The sequence below is a fragment of the Corythoichthys intestinalis genome, chromosome 2, assembly GCF_030265065.1.
Source record: "Corythoichthys intestinalis isolate RoL2023-P3 chromosome 2, ASM3026506v1, whole genome shotgun sequence".
NCBI lineage: Eukaryota > Metazoa > Chordata > Actinopteri > Syngnathiformes > Syngnathidae > Corythoichthys > Corythoichthys intestinalis.
The window spans coordinates 10,635,326-10,656,039 of NC_080396.1; the positions used below are offsets into that span (position 1 = coordinate 10,635,326).

The 20,714-nt window shown below is 38.2% G+C and overlaps 1 protein-coding gene across 3 annotated transcripts in view; it reads left to right on the forward strand.

Moving 5' to 3' along the window:
• The window catches only part of LOC130912138 (synaptotagmin-2-like), a 250,785-nt gene extending 235,605 nt beyond the window's left edge, over window positions 1-15,180 (forward strand). For all 3 annotated transcript variants that reach the window (XM_057830001.1, XM_057830003.1, XM_057830002.1), the window contains 2 exons: window positions 2,456-2,589; window positions 5,082-15,180. In XM_057830001.1, the coding sequence (XP_057685984.1) occupies window positions 2,456-2,589; window positions 5,082-5,297 (350 nt within the window). In that variant the 3' untranslated portion in view covers window positions 5,298-15,180. The remainder of the gene's footprint in view (window positions 1-2,455; window positions 2,590-5,081) is intronic.
• The last annotated feature ends 5,534 nt before the right edge of the window (window positions 15,181-20,714 follow it).

A 20,714-nucleotide genomic window follows, 5' to 3' on the forward strand; every position in this document is an offset into this window, starting at 1 on the left:
TGAACATTTTCGGCTTTGTTGCGCATCAACTACGGTATCAGCAATTGACAGAGGTGGATAGAGTGGCTCAAAAATATACTCAAGTAAGAGTCACATTAGTTCAAAATAATATTACTACAGTAAAAATAAAAAAAATCTTAACTCACGCACTCTTCACTTTGCACTGTATATATTTTTTACCTTGGGCATCTTTACACACTCATTCAGGTCTTATGAGAGAGTCAGAACGGGGCCTTACAGTCCTCCTTGATTTTTAACTCGTCATACAATGAATATGTGGGTGGCTGGGGCCAGTTTTGATGTGAAAGTTGCCTCGCCACTGCTGGCCCAGCCACAGGGGGCCATTCCCGCACCTCTTTTAACACACGACATAAATGATACTCCACGGGGGAGCTACGACGTGGGGCAGTGGGATGTGCGGCTGGGAAGAAATTCCATGTTATGGTTACGGTTTAATTTTCTTAAGCAAAAATACAGTCCCTGACAAAAGTCTTGTCGCTTATCCATTTTGTAGAAACAATTGCTAATAACCTGACTTTTAATTATTCCATTGGTTTCAGAAATGGCTCATATGAAAGCTAAGACCCTCCCAAATGATGTTGAATGTACAAAAATATATGTTTCACTGACAAAAGAGTTATCGTTTAATGAAGACATATAGGTCAAATTTTGGCAAGACAAAAGTTTTGTCGCCTACAGAAAGTAGTGTGAAAATTGAACAATAAATGTACTTTCAAAATATGTTACATAACATAAGTGAATTAAGTAGTGGTGCTGTGAGATCCAAATTTAATATTTCGTATGACTTTCATGGGCTTGACGGACTGCATCCATGCGGTTCGTCAAGGATTCATACAAGTCATCAGGAACATCAAAGAAAGCAGTCTTGCATGCCTCCCAGAGTTCATCAACATTCTTGGGTTTCGTCTTTCATGCTTCCTCTTTCATCTTACCCCAGACATGCTCAATGATGTTCATGTCTGGTGACTGGGCTGGCCAGTCCTGGAGGATCTTGATCTTCTTTGCCTTGAGGATCTTTGAGGTACAGATTGAAGTATGCGATGGAGCACCATTCTGCCGCAGAATTTGTCCCTTTTTATGGTTAGAAATGTAAGAGTCAGCTAAGATTTGTTGATATTTCAGACTATTTATGTTGCCTTCCACCCTGCAGATCTATCGCACACCCCCATACTGGATGTATCCCCAGACCATGATTTTGGAACCACCAAACTTCACTGTTTACTGAGTGAATCACGGATCCATGTGGGCTCCAGTAGGTTTCCTGTAATATTTGCAGCGACTGTAGTGTAATTCAATGGCAGATTCATCTGAAAATCCACCTTTTGCCACTTTTCCATCATCCATCCTATTGACAGGCTATAGGCCTTGGCAAATGCCACACGTTTTTTTAATTGCACCCTGAGAGATCTACAGGTTGGAAGGCAACATAAATAGTCTGAAATATCAACAAATCTTAGCTGCCTCTTACATTTCTAACCATAAAAAGGGACAAATTCTGCAGCAGGATGGTGCTCCATCGCATACTTCAATCTCTACCTCAAAGTTCCTCAAGGCAAACACGATCAAGATCCTCCAGGACTGGCCAGCTCAGTCACCAGACATGAACATCATTGAGCATGTCTGGGGTTCTGATGAAAGAGGAAGCATGGAAGACGAAACCCAAGAATGTTGATGAACTCTGGGAGGCATGCAAGACTGCTTTCTTTGTTGTTCCTGATGACTTAATCAATAAATGTATGAATCCTTGCCGAACCGCATGGATGCAGTCCTTCAAGTCCATGGCAATGATACAAATATTACATTTGGATCTCACAGCACCACTACTTAATTCGCTTATGTTATGTGACATATTTATGTATTTGAAGTACATTTTTGTTCAATTTTTGCTCTACTTTCCTAGGCGACAAAACTTTTGTCTTGCCAAAATTTGACCTTTATGTCTTCATTAAATGATAAATGTTTTTTCAGTGAAACAAATATATTTTTGTACATTCAACATCACTCTGGAGGGTCTTAGCTTTCATATGAGCCATTTCTGAAACCAATTGAATAATTAAAAGTCAGGTTATTGGTAATTGTTTCTACAAATGGATAAGCGACAAAACCTTTGTCAGGGACTGTACATAAAGACAACCTGTTTGTGAAAAATATGCCATTTAATTTAGATCTATTGGCCTTTTAAGGTACCAAAATCATGTTCTTTTAAAACACTTTTACAAAACAAGTGCTTTAAGTTTTTTATTTATTTATTTATTTATTTATTTATTTTTTTTTTTGAAATTTACAAGCTCATGTGCAGATTGCACTGCCTACCATGCACAACCGAGCACCTCCGGCCCCACCCCAACTTCAACTGTGGCGCCATCTGTTGATAATTTACAACAGTGCATCCCTTGCAGGCATTTGGTGGCTCATTGTTCTCTCTGCCTTTCAGATCCCTATGTGAAGATTAATCTGCTGCAGAATGGAAAGAGGCTGAAGAAGAAGAAGACAACAGTTAAGAAGAACACATTGAATCCTTACTATAACGAGTCGTTCAGCTTTGAGATTCCTCTTGAACAAATGCAGGTAAGAAAAGGCGCCGATTGTTTAAATCGTTTACTGCTATTGAACGTGATCAAATCCAGTTGAACTGGGATGGCTGGCAAAGAATCATCGTGTTTTAGTCCCAGTGACATAGCAAACTGGGTTAAAGCCAATAGAACAGTGGAAAGGTTATTGATCCGTTTCCTTAGTTTCAGCAGAGGTGGGTAGAGTAGCCAAATATTTTACTCAAGTACTCAAGTTTTTACTCAAGAGTAGCATTACTTCAAAAAAATATTACTCAAGTAAAAGTAAAAGTAGTCACCCAAAACATGTACTCAAGTATTAGGAAAAAAAAGTAATCGTTGAAAAGAATACTCAAGTTAGGAGTAACATTGTAACTGCTTACAATGTTTGATTTGTTTTTTAAACAATGGTATATTTTTTCAGTTATCAATACAAACTGTTATTATTATACTGGATGGATTACATAACCACATCAAGCCAAAGGGGTAAAAAAAATGTAGTGCGTAACCTATCATTTGGACTGTCATAGTGCTGATCCGGGCCGCATCCGGCGCACTGACGTTAAGCGGGTGTGATTACTATGCGGATCTGGCGAGCTGCGGCTGGATCCGGCATGTTGTCGCCTGCTATTGGGGTTGCTATGATCCATGACATCTGATGTTGCTCACAGTGGTCCTCACTGTGCTCAGGGAGCTTGTTTGTCTGCTCAGACACATGAAAATTTAGAGTGAATATTGCCCCCAGCCAAACTGGATTGGACGTACAGTGGGGCAAATAAGTGTTTAGTCAACCACTAATTGTGCAAGTTCTCCCACTTGAAAGTATTAGAGAGGCCTGTAATTGTCAACATGGGTAGACCTCAACCATTAAAGACAGAATGTGGAAAAAACGCAGAAAATCACATTGTTTGATTTTTAAAGAATTTATTTGCAAATCATGGTGGAAAATAAGTATTTGGTCAATACCAAAAGTTCATCTCAATACTTTGTTATGTACCCTTTGTTGGCAATAACAGAAGCCAAATGTTTTCTGTAACTCTTCACAAGCTTTTCACACACTGTTGCTGGTATTTTGGCCTATTCCTCCATGCAGATCTCCTCTAGAGCAGTGACGTTTTGGGGATGTCGGTGGGCAACACGGACTTTCAACTTCCTCCTCAGATTTTCTATGGGGTTGACATCTGGAGACTGGCTCGGCCACTCCAGGACCTTGAAATGCTTCTTACGAAGCCACTCCTTTGTTGCCGTGGCTGTGTGTTTGGGATCATTGTCATGCTGAAAGACCCAGCAACGTCTCATCTTCAATGCCCTTGGTGATGGAAGGAGATTTTCACCAAAATCTCTCGATACATGGCCCCATTCATTCTTTCATTTACACAGATCAGTCATCCTGGTCCCTTTACAGAAAAACAGCCCCAAAGCATGATGTTTCCACCCCCATGCTTCACAGTGGGTATGGTGTTCTTCGGATGCAATTCAGTATTCTTTCTCCTCCAAACACGGGAATCTGTGTTTCTAACAAAAAGTTCTATTTTGGTTTCATCTGACCATAACACATTCTACCAGTCCTCTTCTGGATCATCCAAATTCTCTGTAGCGAATTTGGCCTGGACGTGTACTTTCTTCAGCAAGGGGACTCGTCTGGCAGTGCAGGATTTGAATCCCTGGCAGCGCATTGTGTTACTAATAGTAGCCTTTGTTACTGTGGTCCCAGCTCAGTGTAAGTCATTCACTGGGTCCCCCCGTGTGGTTCTGGGATTTTTGCTCACCGTTCTTGTTATCGTTTTGACGCCACGGGGTGAGATCTTGCATGGAGTCCCAGATCGAGGGAGATTATCAGTGGTCTTGTATGTCTTCCATTTTCTAATAATTGCTCCCACAGTTGATTTCTTTACACCAATCGTTTTACCTATTGCAGACTCAGTCTTCCCAGCCTGGTGCAGGTCTACTATGTTATCTCTGGTGTCCTTCGACAGCTCTTTGGTCTTGGCCATTGTGGAGTTTGGAGTGTGACTGACTGAGGTTGTGGACAGGTGTCTTTTATACCATTAATGAGTTAAAACAGGTGCCATTAATACAGGTAACGAGTGGAGCTTCGTTAGACCTCGTTAGAAGAAGTTAGACCTCTTTGACAGCCCGAAATCTTGCTTGTTTGTAGGTGACCAAATACTTATTTTCCACTCTAATTTGGAAATAAATTCTTTAAAAATCAAACAATATGATCTTGTTTTTTTTCTACATTCTGTCTCTCATGGTTGAGGTTTACCTATGTTGATAATTACAGGCCTCTCTAATCTTTTCAAGTAGTCGAACTAGTACAATTGGTGGATGACTAAATACTTATTTGCCCCACTGTATATCACTGTCAATAGCAGCCAATGACTTAAATTGGTGACTTCTAGTCCCTCCAGTAGATAAGTGAATTTTGCGTAGGACTTTACATGATTATGCAATAATTCCGGTTTTGTTTTTACATGGCTGTGACGGACTCTCCTGCCTTTTTCCCACCAGAAAATCCAAGCTGTGATCACAGTACTGGATTACGACAAAATCGGTAAGAACGATGCCATCGGGAAGATATGGGTGGGCAGCAAGTCCACCGGAGCCGGGCTGAAACACTGGTCCGACATGTTGGCCAACCCCCGACGTCCCATCGCCCAGTGGCATCCATTGCAGCCAGAGGAGGAGGTGGATGGTGCCCTCGCAGCTTTGGCCGCCAAGAAGTAAACTCCAACGCATTCCCAGACTACCCACACCTTTCCGATCAGGTCCACAGATCCCACGTCAATGTATATTCCAGCCCCAAATGTACACCCCGCCCCCACCAGCTTTCAAAAATTCATAGATCCAGTTCATCATGATGCCAAATAGAGCTTAATGAAAGCATCATGTTATATAAAATCATGTCATTGAGGAAAAAAAAAGTAGACGACGAGTTACGGGATGGACTGTTGTTTTCCTTTAGATCTATTTTTGTATTAGGATTGTGGTTCTGTTCCTGAGAAAACAGCGTCGACTTTGAAGACCAGTTAGAGCGCTAAACGGGAATCTGGCAAACGAGGGAGTAAAAACATCCATTCATCGACGTACATTATATCGTACCTTTCCCTTTAGTGACACAGTCTGCTTAGTTTAATGCTTAATAATAAAAATGCTTTATACTGCCATATAATAGAAGAATAACACAAGCAGGTCCATTCCTTAGGTGTATTGTACACCACGCTCCACACCTGCCACTTATATTACCCGACCATTCTGTTAGGTTAACGTACATTCCTAGAGTTGGGTAGCAAGTAGTGGTAGGCACATATCCACTTACCCACAGACACACTGCCTTTTCGATTAGTTCAACTTTCACCCATCGTCTCAGGAATACTGAGAGGAGACTCCACGCCTTTTTTTCTACACGGGTTGTTATGATCAAAACACGGTGAGAGAGAAATCACTCGATCGCTTTTCAGGAAGGCTGTTTCGGTAGATGGATTTTCGGTCTCAAAAACGAGGGGAAAATGTCTTCTTTTGTGTGTCTTTGACTGTGCGAAATATCAATTCATGGCACTATCAAAGTGGCGACAACGACTAAGACCTGACCGCTACCGCCAATGACGTGACATTTACAGTACGATGTGTCGGTTGTCACTGCCTGCAGTCCACCGCCTCCCATCCCAAAGCCGCTGTATCTCATTCGTTCAGTGCTACTGCCATTAGTCATGGACTCCAACACAAAGGTTCCACCGCTGTACCGTCCTACAGTCATAAAGGAGACAAGCCTTCCAAGTATCAAAATAAGCAATTTTCAACTACCAGGGACGCCTTCCGCTTAGTGTTGTTATTCTCGTTTCTCACTGTCTTTTGTTTTTATTGACGCCCTTATTTAATCATTTTAATTCCTCAAGCACTTTAACTCCAATCATCCAAACATTTTTCAAAATCAGAGCTTTAATTATTCGTTTTACAAAGAATTATTTCATGTGATATTTGATTGTGTTTATTTTTTGCCTCAGATTTCAGATTGTTTGGGCGTTTTTTTTTTTTTTTTTTTCAAAGATAACTGATTCACGCGTGTTTCATACACAGTGGACCAAACAGCGGAATTTAATTGCACTAACGAGGAAATTTTCTGTATTTAAACACTCTTGAACTTTTAACCCTTTATAGGGCACGTGAGTATTTTCGGTAATCAAAACTAAAACCCAATAAAGACATGGAGTCCATATACATGAACATAAGATTTTATGTTGTCGCTAGGCCTCAATTATGATATTACAACAGTTATAAAATATATAATATGTATAATTATTATGAATCTTTATTGTGTTTTTAGGGGTGGGACTCGATTTAACAGAAATATTAAATAAAGGCTTTATAATTAATTAAGCTTGATGAATTGCAGTAATTTGCCAGAAAAATGTAATTTTTTTTCTCTTTTTTTTTTTAATTTGAAATGATTTCAGTGTACGATTTAATCAAGTAATATATAAAGCAGAGACTTCATAATATTATTGACGCGGCGCGGGGCCGATTAATAGGGGGCCTGCATTGTTGGTGTGGCCGTCAAAGCTGACCAAGTAGAATCACAGATAAGGAGCTTTTTTCGTTGAAAATTATTGTGAATTAATGTTTAAATCCCTGAATTCTTTACAAATATGGACGTAAAACAGTCTCGATTCTTGGTTAAAAGCAAAAAAAACAAAAACAACGTGCAGTTAGCATTTATTTTACGTAAATATGTCGAATTATGATGCTAGTCTGTTAACCAATTTGGCGGCCGCCATATGTAAACAGAACTTTTCCAATGAAAATTATTGTGAATGAATGCTTAAATCCCTGAAGTCCTTATAAATATGGACGTAAAACAGTCTTGATTCTTGGTTAAAGGCAAAAAAAAAAAAAAAAAAACGTGCAGTTAGCTTTTATTTTACGTAAATATGTCGAATGATGATGCTAGTCTGTTAGTCAATGTGGCGGCCGCCATATATGAAGAGAGGTTTTTTCTTTAAAAATTCTTGTGAATAAATTCTTACATCCCTGAAGTCTTTATAGATATGGGCATAAAACAGTCTCAATTCTTGGTTGAAAGCAAAAAAAAACAACGTGCATTTAGCATTTATTATACATAAATATGTCGAATTATCATGCTAGTCTGTTAGTCAATGTGGCAGCCGCCATATGTAAAGAGAGGTTTTTTTCGTTAAAAATTCTTGTGAATAAATTCTTAAATCCCTGAAGTCTTTATAGATATGGACATAAAACAGTCTCGATTCTTGGTTAAAAGCAAAACAAAACAAAAAAAAGTGCAGTTAGCATTTATTTTACCTAAATATGTCGAAGAATGATGCTAGTCCATAGCGGTTAATTTCTCATTCTCCATTGATATATATATTTTTTTTAAACATTTCAAAATTCCTGCATGGTACAAAAAAATTATAATAATTACCTTGAATCCTCGAACAAATCACTCCTGAGACAATCCTTTCTGTTTGTATGTGGTACAGCTTTCATACTTTTTCAACCTCAATCCAGCGCTGGATCACTGAATGCGTTGACTAACTGCGACCGATTGCGAATAACTGAAACGGAATTTAGGAGAGCCCCCTACTTGAAACCGTTGCGCAGTGGCTGATGGAGGTGACCCGTCAATACAATTATGAAGTCTATGATACACAGTAGGGCTTGCAGCTGTCAGTAATCAATTAATCTATCAATTAATTTGTCCGAATAATCAAGTAATCGGATTAGGAACATTTAATGCATTGCAGAATAAATTTTAGGAGATGTAAAACAAAGGCTTGCTAAGCTTGCACTTTCAAAAGAGCATTAAATGCAAATACAAAATAAAATTCCCAAGTGTTTTTTTTCAAACTATGTAGAGTTGCACTTTTTTTTCACAAGAGCAATAAATGCATTTAAAAATAAATTAAAGTACCTGAGCCTAGCTCAAACCGTGTAAATTACAAACATCAAAGAACAATTGGCTTAGTTGCATAGCAAAAGTCCGCTTGGTTAAATGCTATAAAATGCTATCATTTTATTTTCATAATGCTCTTAACAAATCGGTCAAATTTAGCACAAAAAACTGCTAAATATACCTAAAATAAAATAAAATAAATGAAATAAATTACGAATGCATTAACAATCATATGAGTTCAAAGAAAAACTCACAACCTTATGTTGGTGATTAACATGTGTTAATTTTTTTAACTCGTTAAATAATCTCTAAATCATCATCGTAAATAACGTATTTAAATCCCACCCCAAATTTTTTTTTTTTTTTTTAATTATATACTTTTTCTGGAGTTAATATAATCATAAATTAATAAAATGTCAATAAAATCAAAATGAATATAAACAGAAATACACTCTTGTTATGGCCCCTAATAACACTCTGAAATATACAGGTAGTCCCTGGGTTATGACGTACCCATCTTATGTGATTTAGACCTTACGACGCCAGTGTCGTCAGCTATTTTGTCTCCAGTGTTTTTTTTTGTTTTTTTTTTCTTCGCATAAACAGTACCTAGTTCCCATTGTCGTCCTTCATGTCAGCATCCCCTCCTCCCCCAGCAGAGGGAGCCGAGAGATCCGCTGTCAAGTTCCACTTCGATGTTCTCATGCCGCTGCTGCTCCCCCCCCCAGCGCCGAGTCCTCTTGCGAGTCCCGATCTGATTTTTTGAGTTCGGAAGGGTGGGCTCACGTTAAGAGAGGCTACGCTGACAACTTGAGTGGCCATGATATCCCCCCTTCTTTAAGGCGACTCACGAGTAAAGCTCGAATAGTCAGTGAATATAACGACATTTAACACAACGTACCTAACAGTATTTTTTTTACTTAATTTTATTAATATGATGGATAACACATGTTGTTGGATAGTTATTTTGAGATTTAGGGGGTATTTAGGTGTACTTAAAGGGTTAATTCCGACTTTCGCGGAAATTCGCGTTACATCGTCGGAGTAGGAACGGAACTTGTTCATAAACCGGGGACTACCTGCATATATATATATATATATATATATATATATATATTTGTTTTAATTCATTTACATTTTACCGTATTTAACTCACCTGCCTTTGACAACGATGGACATCCAATTCATTTAAGCTGGAAGGACTGGCTGTTAGAATGCTCACTGCCAGCTCTCCCAGTCTAAGGGGCATGGTGACGCTCCGAGAATACGACACATTTCATGTTTGCATTTACATGGTTCCGTCTCCATTCGAACGATGTTGCAATTCCGGGTGAAAACGATATTCATGCCAGGCCCTAGGGGGCAGTGCAGGTTTACAAGGGACAGCCAATGGTGTACTTCCTTGGCAACAACCTCCTCAGCTCGGAAGCAAACGAACTCACTTGAAGCAAGGGCGCCCATGCACTTCCTTCTTTTGCTCCAAAAGGCACAAAAACGCGAACATAAAATATATTTAAATTAGGGCTGTCAAACGATTAAAATTTTTAATCGAGTTAATTACAGCTTAAAAATTAATTAATCGTAATTAATCGCAATTCAAACCATCTATAAAATATGCCATATTTTTCTGTAAATTATTGTTGGAATGGAAAGATAAGACAAGACAGATATATACATTCAACATACTGTACATAAGTACTGTATTTGTTTATTATAACAATAAATCAACAAGATCGCATTATTAACATTCTGTTAAAGTGACCCATGGATAGAAAGACTTGTAGTTCTTAAAAGATAAATGTTAGTACAAGTTATAGAAATTTTATATCAAAACCCCTCTTAATTTTTCATTTTAATAAAATTTGTAAAATTCTCATTCAAAAAATAAACTAGTAGCTCGCCATTGTTGATGTCAATAATTACACAATGCTCATGGTGCTGAAACCCATGAAATCAGTCGAACCCAAGCGCCAGCAGAGGGCGACAAAACGCCAAAAAACACAAGTAACAAGTGGACATTACACTGTGCTGTCATTTTAATCTGTTTGAGCGGGGCACATGCGTTAAATGCGTCAAATATTTTAACGTGATTAATTAAAAAAAAACAATTATCGCCCGTTAATGCGATAATTTTGACAGCCCTAATTTAAAATACTATAAAAACAGTCAATTAAAGCCGACGTTTCACCATGTGTGCTGTTTTGAATGTTAGGTTCTTTTCTCGCCGTCACTGTGTAAACACAATTGTTGCGTCTTGGTGTCGTAGCACGGCCTCCCTATGGATTAGACGTCTAGCACCGTCAATGGCAGCCAACTAGTAAAACACGTGCCCTATAAAGGCTTAAATTGAACAGGCGTCATCTCATGGTTACAGCATCGAACATCATATATCTGCGCCAGTGCTCAGAGCAAAAACTACCACTTGACTGTGCTTTGTCAATGTGAATCAAATGCAATTTGGAATTGATAATCATTTTTTAAAAGATCCAATAATAATAATTCATCATTTTTTTTTTGTGTTGACAACACTAAAAAAAAAAGGCGACATGGAAGCAATCAAGCAACCCGTTGGTGTAATTTTGCCTATATACATAGTTCCTCCACGTTGATACTGCATGTTTATACAAAATACTGTACATAAGAGCATGTTTTAGAGATGGAGCAAAAATATCTCGTGTACTTAAATGGGTGTCAATTGTCATTTTATTAACACAATGAAAGGGTTAAAAAAAAAGAAACTGTATATTTTCTATATGAAACAAATATGTATTTATTTTCCATGAGGGTCATTGGAGAGAATGTCATCCAGATGTTAGAGTAATACTACTGCTAATTATTAGGAACCTTTCCACGCCTGAAATTCTTAAGCAAGTGTGTCGTCCAGTACAGTGCGTGACTTCATGTAGGATAAAAATATAGCCGCATGCTCGCTATTTAACTCCTTGTGGTCTGAGTAATTTCATTTGCGTTTGTTCATTTATTGAAAGAAACAAATTGCCATGTATATTGTTTATGTGAACGCTACGTTGTCATTGTTTTGAATATCATTTTCTTTTGTTTTTTTATGAATCAAGGGTCTCCAAGTCTTCTCAGATATTCTAAATTATCACAAAAGCAAAATCAAAAGCTGTATTATAGTGTTTGTGCCAATGTTGATCCAGAATAAAGTCATGTCTGGGTTATTTCTTCCGACGGGGCCAAAATAATGTACAATTCTATTCCCGCAAACTCAAACGACTTGGAATTTACCCTCATTTGCTTACTTTTTACTTATTACGTGTATTTAAATGACCTTAAGACCTTCACAGCTATGTGTCTTTAACTGTGTTTATTATACAATATATGTAGAGAAGTTAAATGATAAAACTAAAGCCATAAAACTCAAGCACTAACTCTTTAGAGCTCAGCTGAGTATATACATTTATTCTATTCAAAAAATGTTGTTTTTCTTGGCCAGAGTCTTGACATTCCGTTTAGAGGTTTTACAGGAATGTGAGCGTCATTTTTCTTAAAGCAGATGTATGTGCTTTGAGTGATATTTTTTTTCCGAAGTATGGTAGAGTGTATTATTTATCAGTGTCTCATCACAGAAAGTTTATGATAACCCTTCCTAAACGACATACAGAGAGCATTCTGTACTTCAGATAAGTGTAATTTATACAACAAAACTGAGGTGTCTGCTTTTTAGCTTAGCGTATTTGTGATTACTCAACAAAACGAAATGGTTTCGAAACCGAGAACAAATTGCTACAGCAGATTTTAGAATGCTGGCTTGCTTTTCAAACATGTAAACTAAAACAGCTAACGTTGAATTAAGAGATGTTTCTAGCTCAATGCTGTAGGCTGGTAGCTAGTTAGACAGACTCAGGCTTAGCATAGCAGAAGTTTTATGACCGTGGCTCATAAGGGTGTAACGGTACATGTATTTGTATTGAACCGTTTCGGTACGTGGTGCTCGGTTCGGAACGAAGGCGTCATGTAACTAGGGCTGTCAAACGATTAAAAATTTTAATCAAGTTAATTACAGCTTAAAAATTAATCAATTGTAATTAATCGCAATTCAAACCTCTATAAAATATGCTATATTTTTCTGTAAATTATTGTTGGAATGAAAAGATAATAGGGTTGTTCCGATCATGTTTTTTTGCTCCCGATCCGATCCCGATCGTTTTAGTTAGAGTATCTGCCGATCCCGATATTTCCCGATCCGATTGCTTTTTTTTGCTCCCGATTCAATTCCAATCATTCCCGATTCCCGAAAAATGAATAAAACTCGGACGAATATATACATTCAACATACAGTACATAAGTACTGTATTTGTTTATTATGACAATAAATCCTCAAGATGGCATTTACATTATTAACATTCTTTCTGTGAGAGGGATCCACGGATAGAAAGACTTGTAATTCTTAAAGGATAAATGTGACTTTGTATATTGTGACTAAATATTGCCATCTAGTGTATTGAGCTTTCAGTAAATGATACTGTAGCCATTTAACTGTTGTGCCCAAATGCATGATGGGAAGTGCACCCATGACTGTGCGTAGTGGTACCAATTGATATATCTTCTCTGCGTTGGGAATTAACAAATGGTGTTAAGAAAAAGATCAATTACGACCTTTACGGCCCTCCTGCGTCAATACTACTAGCTAGGATCGGGCCGGAAGTCACTCGTGTAAAAATACGGTGGATCCGGTCGATTTTCAAACTAATATAGGATCGGAACCCACTTTTTGAGTCCATCAGATCTCTTGAGTGGTAGATCGGGGCACAGTTGACTTGTCTTTGTTGATTTACTGCTGCTGCTCTCTGCTATAATAATAACCAACACGGCCCCGTGTTCAATACAAAACCCTTCGACCACAACAAAACAAGTAGGAACTAATATTCACATAGGAACTAAAGTTATACAACATAAAATATACAATATAAATGAATACTACATCACATTTGTAAAATATAAACACAAATTAATAGACCATTTAAATAAAATAAATTGAAATGAGCTAAAACACCTGTAATTAAATAATAAGATTAATACACAGATCCTTTTTACACAATTAAATTTATTAATTTCTGTGTGGCACTTTAACTTGAGAAAATCCACCAATAAAGCTTTTGAAAACCGTTCATAAGAAAAAAGATAATTCATTGAGGCATTTCATTTGTAAAATATATGTTAAAATCTGTGTCATTGGGATTGCTTTTCTCTTTAGCACAGGACTTCTTTTTTCTTCTTTCTTTCAGAAAGAAAGCTGACCAATACGCGGGGTCTGAAAGGCAAATTGTTGTTGGATTATCTTTATATACCCGCTACTTTTTAAGCAGAATTCTAGCTTTGTATAGGCTAATGTTCCTATTGTTGAAAGCACAAAGGTGTGTAATAAACAACTAGCACATTTATAATTTGCATTTTGTTTTCTTACTGTAACGAAAATGAACCGAACCGCGACCTCAAAACCGAGGTACGTACCGAACCGAGATTTTTGTGTACCGTTACACCCCTAGTGGCTCATGATTAAAGAAAATATTGTTGATGTAAAAACATTTACAACTCTTCATGGGAGGTTAGCTTAGCATAAATGAATCAAAACCTTTTTATACTGCCAAAATGCTAGCAATGAAATTTCACTACGTGTCTAGTTCTAGCTTGTAGCCTATGCTAATTTGAGTAGAAATGCTTGAATGTGTTTCGGAAAGACTGCCATTCCCATCTAACTCTCCTGATTTCTCAGAGCCAGACTGCGAAATGTGTGAGATGAGGAAAAAAAAAGCATAAGTGACTACAGATACAAGCACATTGATGACATTTTTACTCTTTCCTGTTGTCATGATTGAAGAGGCTCTTTGGGCGTAAGAGAAAGGATTGTGTTTGGAATTGAAGTAACAACCTTATTTCGCAGGCCAAACTTCAACATTCATTCCAAAATGTGCATCTTCATTCAAATGTTGCTCACTTCCACTGTGTGCACAACTGTTTTACATATTTCAATTCTGGGATTTAAAAAGGGAAACCACCCACCAATTTTTAACACAATCTCATTGCTGACTTGTTTTTTCTTTTTAGTTGGTTTAGTTTTGCTGTTCTAAAATGTGCAACAATTTTCCCCCTTCTGTGATGTATTCAAATGTAGAATGTCTGTGTGCATCATTTGTCTACCTGAATGTTGCCTTTATATTTGTCTCTCTGTCCTGTGTAAATCATCAGTCATTCCGAAGAAGCGAGCGCGTGGAGTTCTTCCCCAAATCCTGCTTTTGCTGTGCGTAAAGAATGCTGGCCTTCATGTTTACAACATGGACATAGTGTATACTGCCAATTTCTCATACCCGACCCCTTTTCGAATGCTTGTACCTCTCATTCCAGATGTTTTCTTCCTTTTCTTTCTCTTCCTCATCCTCTTTGAAAGCATTGGATCGGAGGACAGTCAGGTTGTGTCCTCTAGCTGTGTTTCTTCGTGTCTTGTGTCGTGGTGCGTGTGTTCATGTCAGTACTTGTGCCTACTGTGGATCGCATGCTTTAGCCCTTGACTGGACACAAACGTTGCTCACAAACTCCTCTTGACCCTTATGTGGACAAATGTCGGGGATCCTTATAACATTATCAAGGGAGCCAAATAACTTATTACAGATTTATCATATGTGTTACCAGTTCTGTAAGAAAACAAAAACAAATAGGAAATAAAGACCTTTTAATTACAAAGTTGTTTGGTGTCCAGTATGTGGTATGCGTGGTACACATGTACTAATTAGTAGGGTTGTTCCGATCATGTTTTTTTTGCTCCCGATCCGATCCCGATCGTTTTAGTTTGAGTATCTGCCGATCCCGATATTTCCCGATCCGATTGCTTTTTTTTTTTTGCTCCCGATTCAATTCCAATCATTCCCGATCATTTTTCCCGATCATATACATTTTGGCAATGCATTAAGAAAAAAATGAATAAAACTTGGAAGAATATATACATTCAACATACAGTACATAAGTACTGTATTTGTTTATTATGACAATAAATCCTCAAGATGGCATTTACATTATTAACATTCTTTCTGTGAGAGGGATCCACAGATAGAAAGACTTGTAATTCTTAAAGGATAAATGTGACCTTGTATATTGTGACTAAATATTGCCATCTAGTGTATTTGTTGAGCTTTCAGTAAATGATACTGCAGCCATTTAACTTCTGCCCAAATGCATGATGGGAAGTGCAACCATGACTGTGCGTAGTGGTACCAATTGATATATCTTCTCTGCGTTGGGAAATAAAATAGGGTGTTAAGAAAAAGATCAGCTACTACCTTTCTTCCCCACATTGCTTCCCGCGATATTTCTAATTGTTGAGAGAGGGATTGTAAAGCTTTAGCCATTTACACAAAAGCTTCAAAGGCTGCCAAAATTCTCTCGCATTAATTGCGTTAAATATTTAAAAGTAATTACCGCCGTTAACACGATAAATTTGATAGCCCTAGTTTAAGCCAAAACTAAAGACTCTGGATGAGTGCAAGAGATTTTGTCTGTAACGTTAAATACATTTAGAAAACGATTTAATTAAAAAAAAAAAAAATATATATATATATATATATATATATATTAAAAAAAGGCATGACCGATATTTTTTGCCGATTCCGATACTTTGAAAATGACGTAATCGGACCCGATCGATCAGTGATCGATCGGGACATCTCTGCTAATTAGGGCTGTCAAACGATTAAAATTTAAGTTCATCACAGCTTAAAAATTAATTAATCATAATTAATCGCAATTCAAACCATCTATATAATATGCCATATTTTTCTGTAGATTATTGCTGGAATGGAAAGATAAGACACAAGACGGATATATACATTCAACATACTGTACATAAGTACTGTCTTGTTTATTATAACAATAAATCAACAAGATGGCGTTAACATTATTAACATTCTGTGAGAGGGATCCACGGTTAGAAAGACTTGTGACTTTGTATATTGTGACTAAATATTGCGATCTAGTGTATTTGTTGAGCTTTCAGTAAATGATACTGTAGCCATTTAACTGTTCTGCCCAAATGCATGATGGGAAGTGCACCCATGACTGTGCGTAGTGACACCAATTGATATATCTTCTCTGCGTTGAGAAATAACATATGGTGTTAGGAAAAAGATCAACTACTACCTTTCTTCCCCACATTGCCTCCCACGATATTTCAAATTGTTGAGAGAGGGATTGTAAGGCTTTAGCCATTTTTAAAAAAAAAGCTTCAAAGGCTGCCAAAATTCTCTCTACTCATTTACCGTTGCCTTTTAACTCTATGTATACGTACAACGGTGCCATTATAGATTGAACGCGACAATGCGTGAGTGAGTAGTGCAGCGCATGCATTTATTGCGTTAAATATTTAAAAGTAATTACCGCCGTTAACACGATAAATTTGATAGCCCTAGTTTAAGCCAAAACTAAAGACTCTGGATGAGTGTAAGACATTTTGTCTGTAACGTTAAATACAATTAGTAAACGATTAACCCGTTAATTTTGACAGCCCTAGTTCTAATATTTAAAGTGCTTATGACAGGATGAAAAAAAAAATCTTAAATAGCATTATTATGTGAATTAGAATAATATTTTGAGACGATTCGACTATTCACAAAAATTTAGCAAAGCGTAGATGATCAGAAATTAGTCTTTTAATCTGCCGTTTAGCCATCCCTGTCATTAAAGTGACGTCGGCAGGGTCACAATTTCAGCTGATTTAGAATTCAGCCCACTGAGAGGGAAGATTCAGAACAAGGAAAATACGACAGATAACTGCAAAATGTCATTGTTTCTGTCTCTCTACTTCAATATTTTTTTTACAGGATATTATTTTTATCCAAGTATGTTTCCCTAACTGCTAAATAAATGGCATGGTCATGACAAAAAACAGTCTTGTGCTAAGTGGAATATGAAACTTTAAAAATGCATTTATTCAGTACGACATGGCAAAATTACTCCATAATGGTCAAAACTGACTACTTCTTGCACCTCCCGAATGATATTTTATGCCACCGGAGTTAGTCCAGCTTTTGTCATTTCCCTGCCCCAGCTTTGGAGAGCGTAAACAAACCAGGAGGCGTGAGAGTTAAACAAGATGCTAATCCGAACCAAGCGGCGTTTCCAGGTCTTATTCTCACCTTTCAAAGCTAAAAATCAAACAAACTACAACTACGGATCATGTCACACGGCGGCTGGGTTGTCGATTGTCTTCGCTGATCGGCAACCCCCCGGCAGCGAGCAAGTGACAGCTTGTCGTTCCCCTGCTGCGGGTCGTAGAGCTCGTTTTCCGGGGAAGCTGCTGGAGAATGACCGCCGACGTCGGAAAAGCGCGTAGCTGCCCGAGCCCAACCTGAGGATTGTGGTCTTTTGCCGGTGTTCTGCCAAATTCTGCACCCTTATAATATTTAGCTCCCAACGCTGTTGTGGCTGTGAATAAGCCCTCTTTTACATTCAGTTGGACTCTCAATGTTATTCACAGAGAGCGGCGTGCAGTTGTTGTGTGCAGCTAACCTGGCAGGATCTGTCTGAGGAGAACTTTTCTACGTGTCCGTCCATGATCAAACGTAATATTCCTTCATTTAAAGAAAGTTTGCGGTGTTTACTTTGTAATCGCTGTACTTGCGGCCATTTTTAACAAAGTTGCAAGTTTTTATGGGGTGCAAAATTTGATAGAACACCTATCCATGACCCTGCACTAGTTGAATGGTAAAATTCACTCACATAAACAATTGGTTCATTCAACTAGTTTTAATGACTTGTGTGGATATACCAAAATTGTGCATACCAATCATTTGATACAGTACATTTAGATATAAAACATTGCATTCTGTCCTGTAGCTCCACAGAATATAGCTTCAGTATGTAAACCTTTTTAACAGAAAAAAGGTTAAGCATTAGTTCATGAGCGGTTCATTTGGATCCCTACTGTGAAAAATGTCTCTTTAAAACAGAAACCCATTCTCTATCTTCAGATATATTTGAAAGAACTTCCGATAGCTTGGCTAACATGATTGATAAAAAGCCGATTCTTGTTTTGAATTCTAAACAACATTATGACATACACACAACTAAATATTGAACTGCAGCAGGGAAAGTTTATGCGAATCCTGCTAATAACGGAAGAACAAGGGAACTGACTGGTTCACGGTGAGTATGCACAAAGAAAATAGTAACACAAATGGCTCACATGTTGACAACTGCAATGCATCCTCCAAAAGTGTCCCTTAATATTGTGCTACACATTTAATATCAACATATCAACTGTAACATAAAACATAAATTTTCTGGTCCTCTTGGTGATTTGGGTTTTTATCTGACAGTATAACAGCTGCGTGCATCTGAAACGAAGATCAAGCAAACAAAGAAAATACCGTATTTTCCGCACTATAAGGAGCACCGCGTTATAAGGCTCACCTTCTATTTTAAAATGTTTTCCATATATAAGGCACACCACATTACAGTGGGACAAATAAGTATTTGGTCAACCACCAATTGTGCAAGTTTTCCTACTTGAAAAGATTAGAGAGGCCTGTAATTGTCAACATGGCTAAACCTCAACCATGAGAGACAGAATGTGGAAAAAAAACAGAAAATCGCATTGTTTGATTTTTAAAGAATTTATTTCCAAATTAGAGTGGAAAATAAGTATTTGGTCACCTACAAACAAGCAAGATTTCTGGCTGTCAAAGAGGTCTAACCTCTTCTAACGAGGACTAACGAGGCTCCACTCATTACCTGTATTAATGGCACCTGTTTTAACTCATTATCTGTATAAAAGACACCTGTCCACGATCTCAGTCAGACACACTCCAAACTCCACTATGCCCAAGACCAAAGAGCTGTCGAAGGACACCAGAGACAAAATTGTAGAAATGCACCAGGCTTGGGAGACTGATTTGGAATAGGTAAAATGCTTGGTGTAAAGAAATCAACTGTGGGAGCAATTATTAGAAAATGGAAGACATACAAGACCAGTGATAATCTCCCTCGATCTAAGGCTCCATGCAAGATCTCACCCCGTGGCGTCAAAATGATAACAAGAACGGTGAGCAAAAATCCCAGAACCACACGAGGGGACCTACTGAATGACCTACAGAGAGCTGGGACCACAATAACAAAGGTTACTATCAGTAACACAATGCGCCGCCAGGGACCCAAATCCTGCACTCCCAGACATGTCCCACAACTGAAGAAAGTACACGTCCAGGCCCATCTGCGGTTTGCTAGAGAGCATTTGGATGGTCCAGAAGAGGACTGGGAGAATGTGTTATGGTCAGATGAAACCAAAATAGAACTTTTTGGTAGAAACACAGGTTCTCGTGTTTGGAGGAGAAAGAATACTGAACTGCATCCGAAGAACACCATACCCACTGTGAAGCATCATGCTTTGGGGATGCTTTTCTGCAAAGGGACCAGGATGACTGATCTGTGTAAAGGAAAGAATGAATGGTGCCATGTATCGAGAGATTTTGAGTGAAAATCTCCTTCCATCAGCAAGGGCATTGAAGATGAGACGTTGCTGGGTCTTTCAGCATGACAATGATCCCAAACACACAGCCAGGGCTACAAAGGAGTGGCTTCGTAGGAAGTATTTCAAGGTCCTGGAGTGCCCTAGCCAGTTTCCAGATCTCAACCCCAAAGAAAATCTGTGGAGGGAGTTGAAAGTCCGTGTTGCCCAACGACAGCCCCAAAACATCACTGCTCTAAAGGATATCTGCATGGAGGAATGGGCCAAAATACCAGCAACAGTGTGTGAAAAGCTTGTGAAGAGTTGCAGAAAATGTTTGACCTCCGTTATTGCCAACAAAGGGTACATAACAAAGTATTGAGATGAACTTTTGGTACTGACCAAATACGTATTTTCCACCATGATTTGCAAATAAATTCTTTAAAAATCAAACATTGTGATTTCCCCCCCCCCCCCACCCCCCACATTCTGCCTCTCATGGTTGAGGTTTACCCATGTTGACAATTACAGGCCTCTCTAATATTTTCAAGTGGGAGAACTTGCACAATTAGTGGTTGACTAAATACTTATTTGCCCCTCTGTATAAGGTGCATAGAATAGACGCTACAGTAGAGACTGGGGTTACATTATGCATCCATTAGATGGAGATGCGCTCGGAGTTGCTGTGAAACCTGTTGCGGCTTAATATTTATCCATATATAAGGCGCATCGGATTATAAGACGCACTGTCGGCCTTTGAGAAAATTTAAGGCTTTTAGGT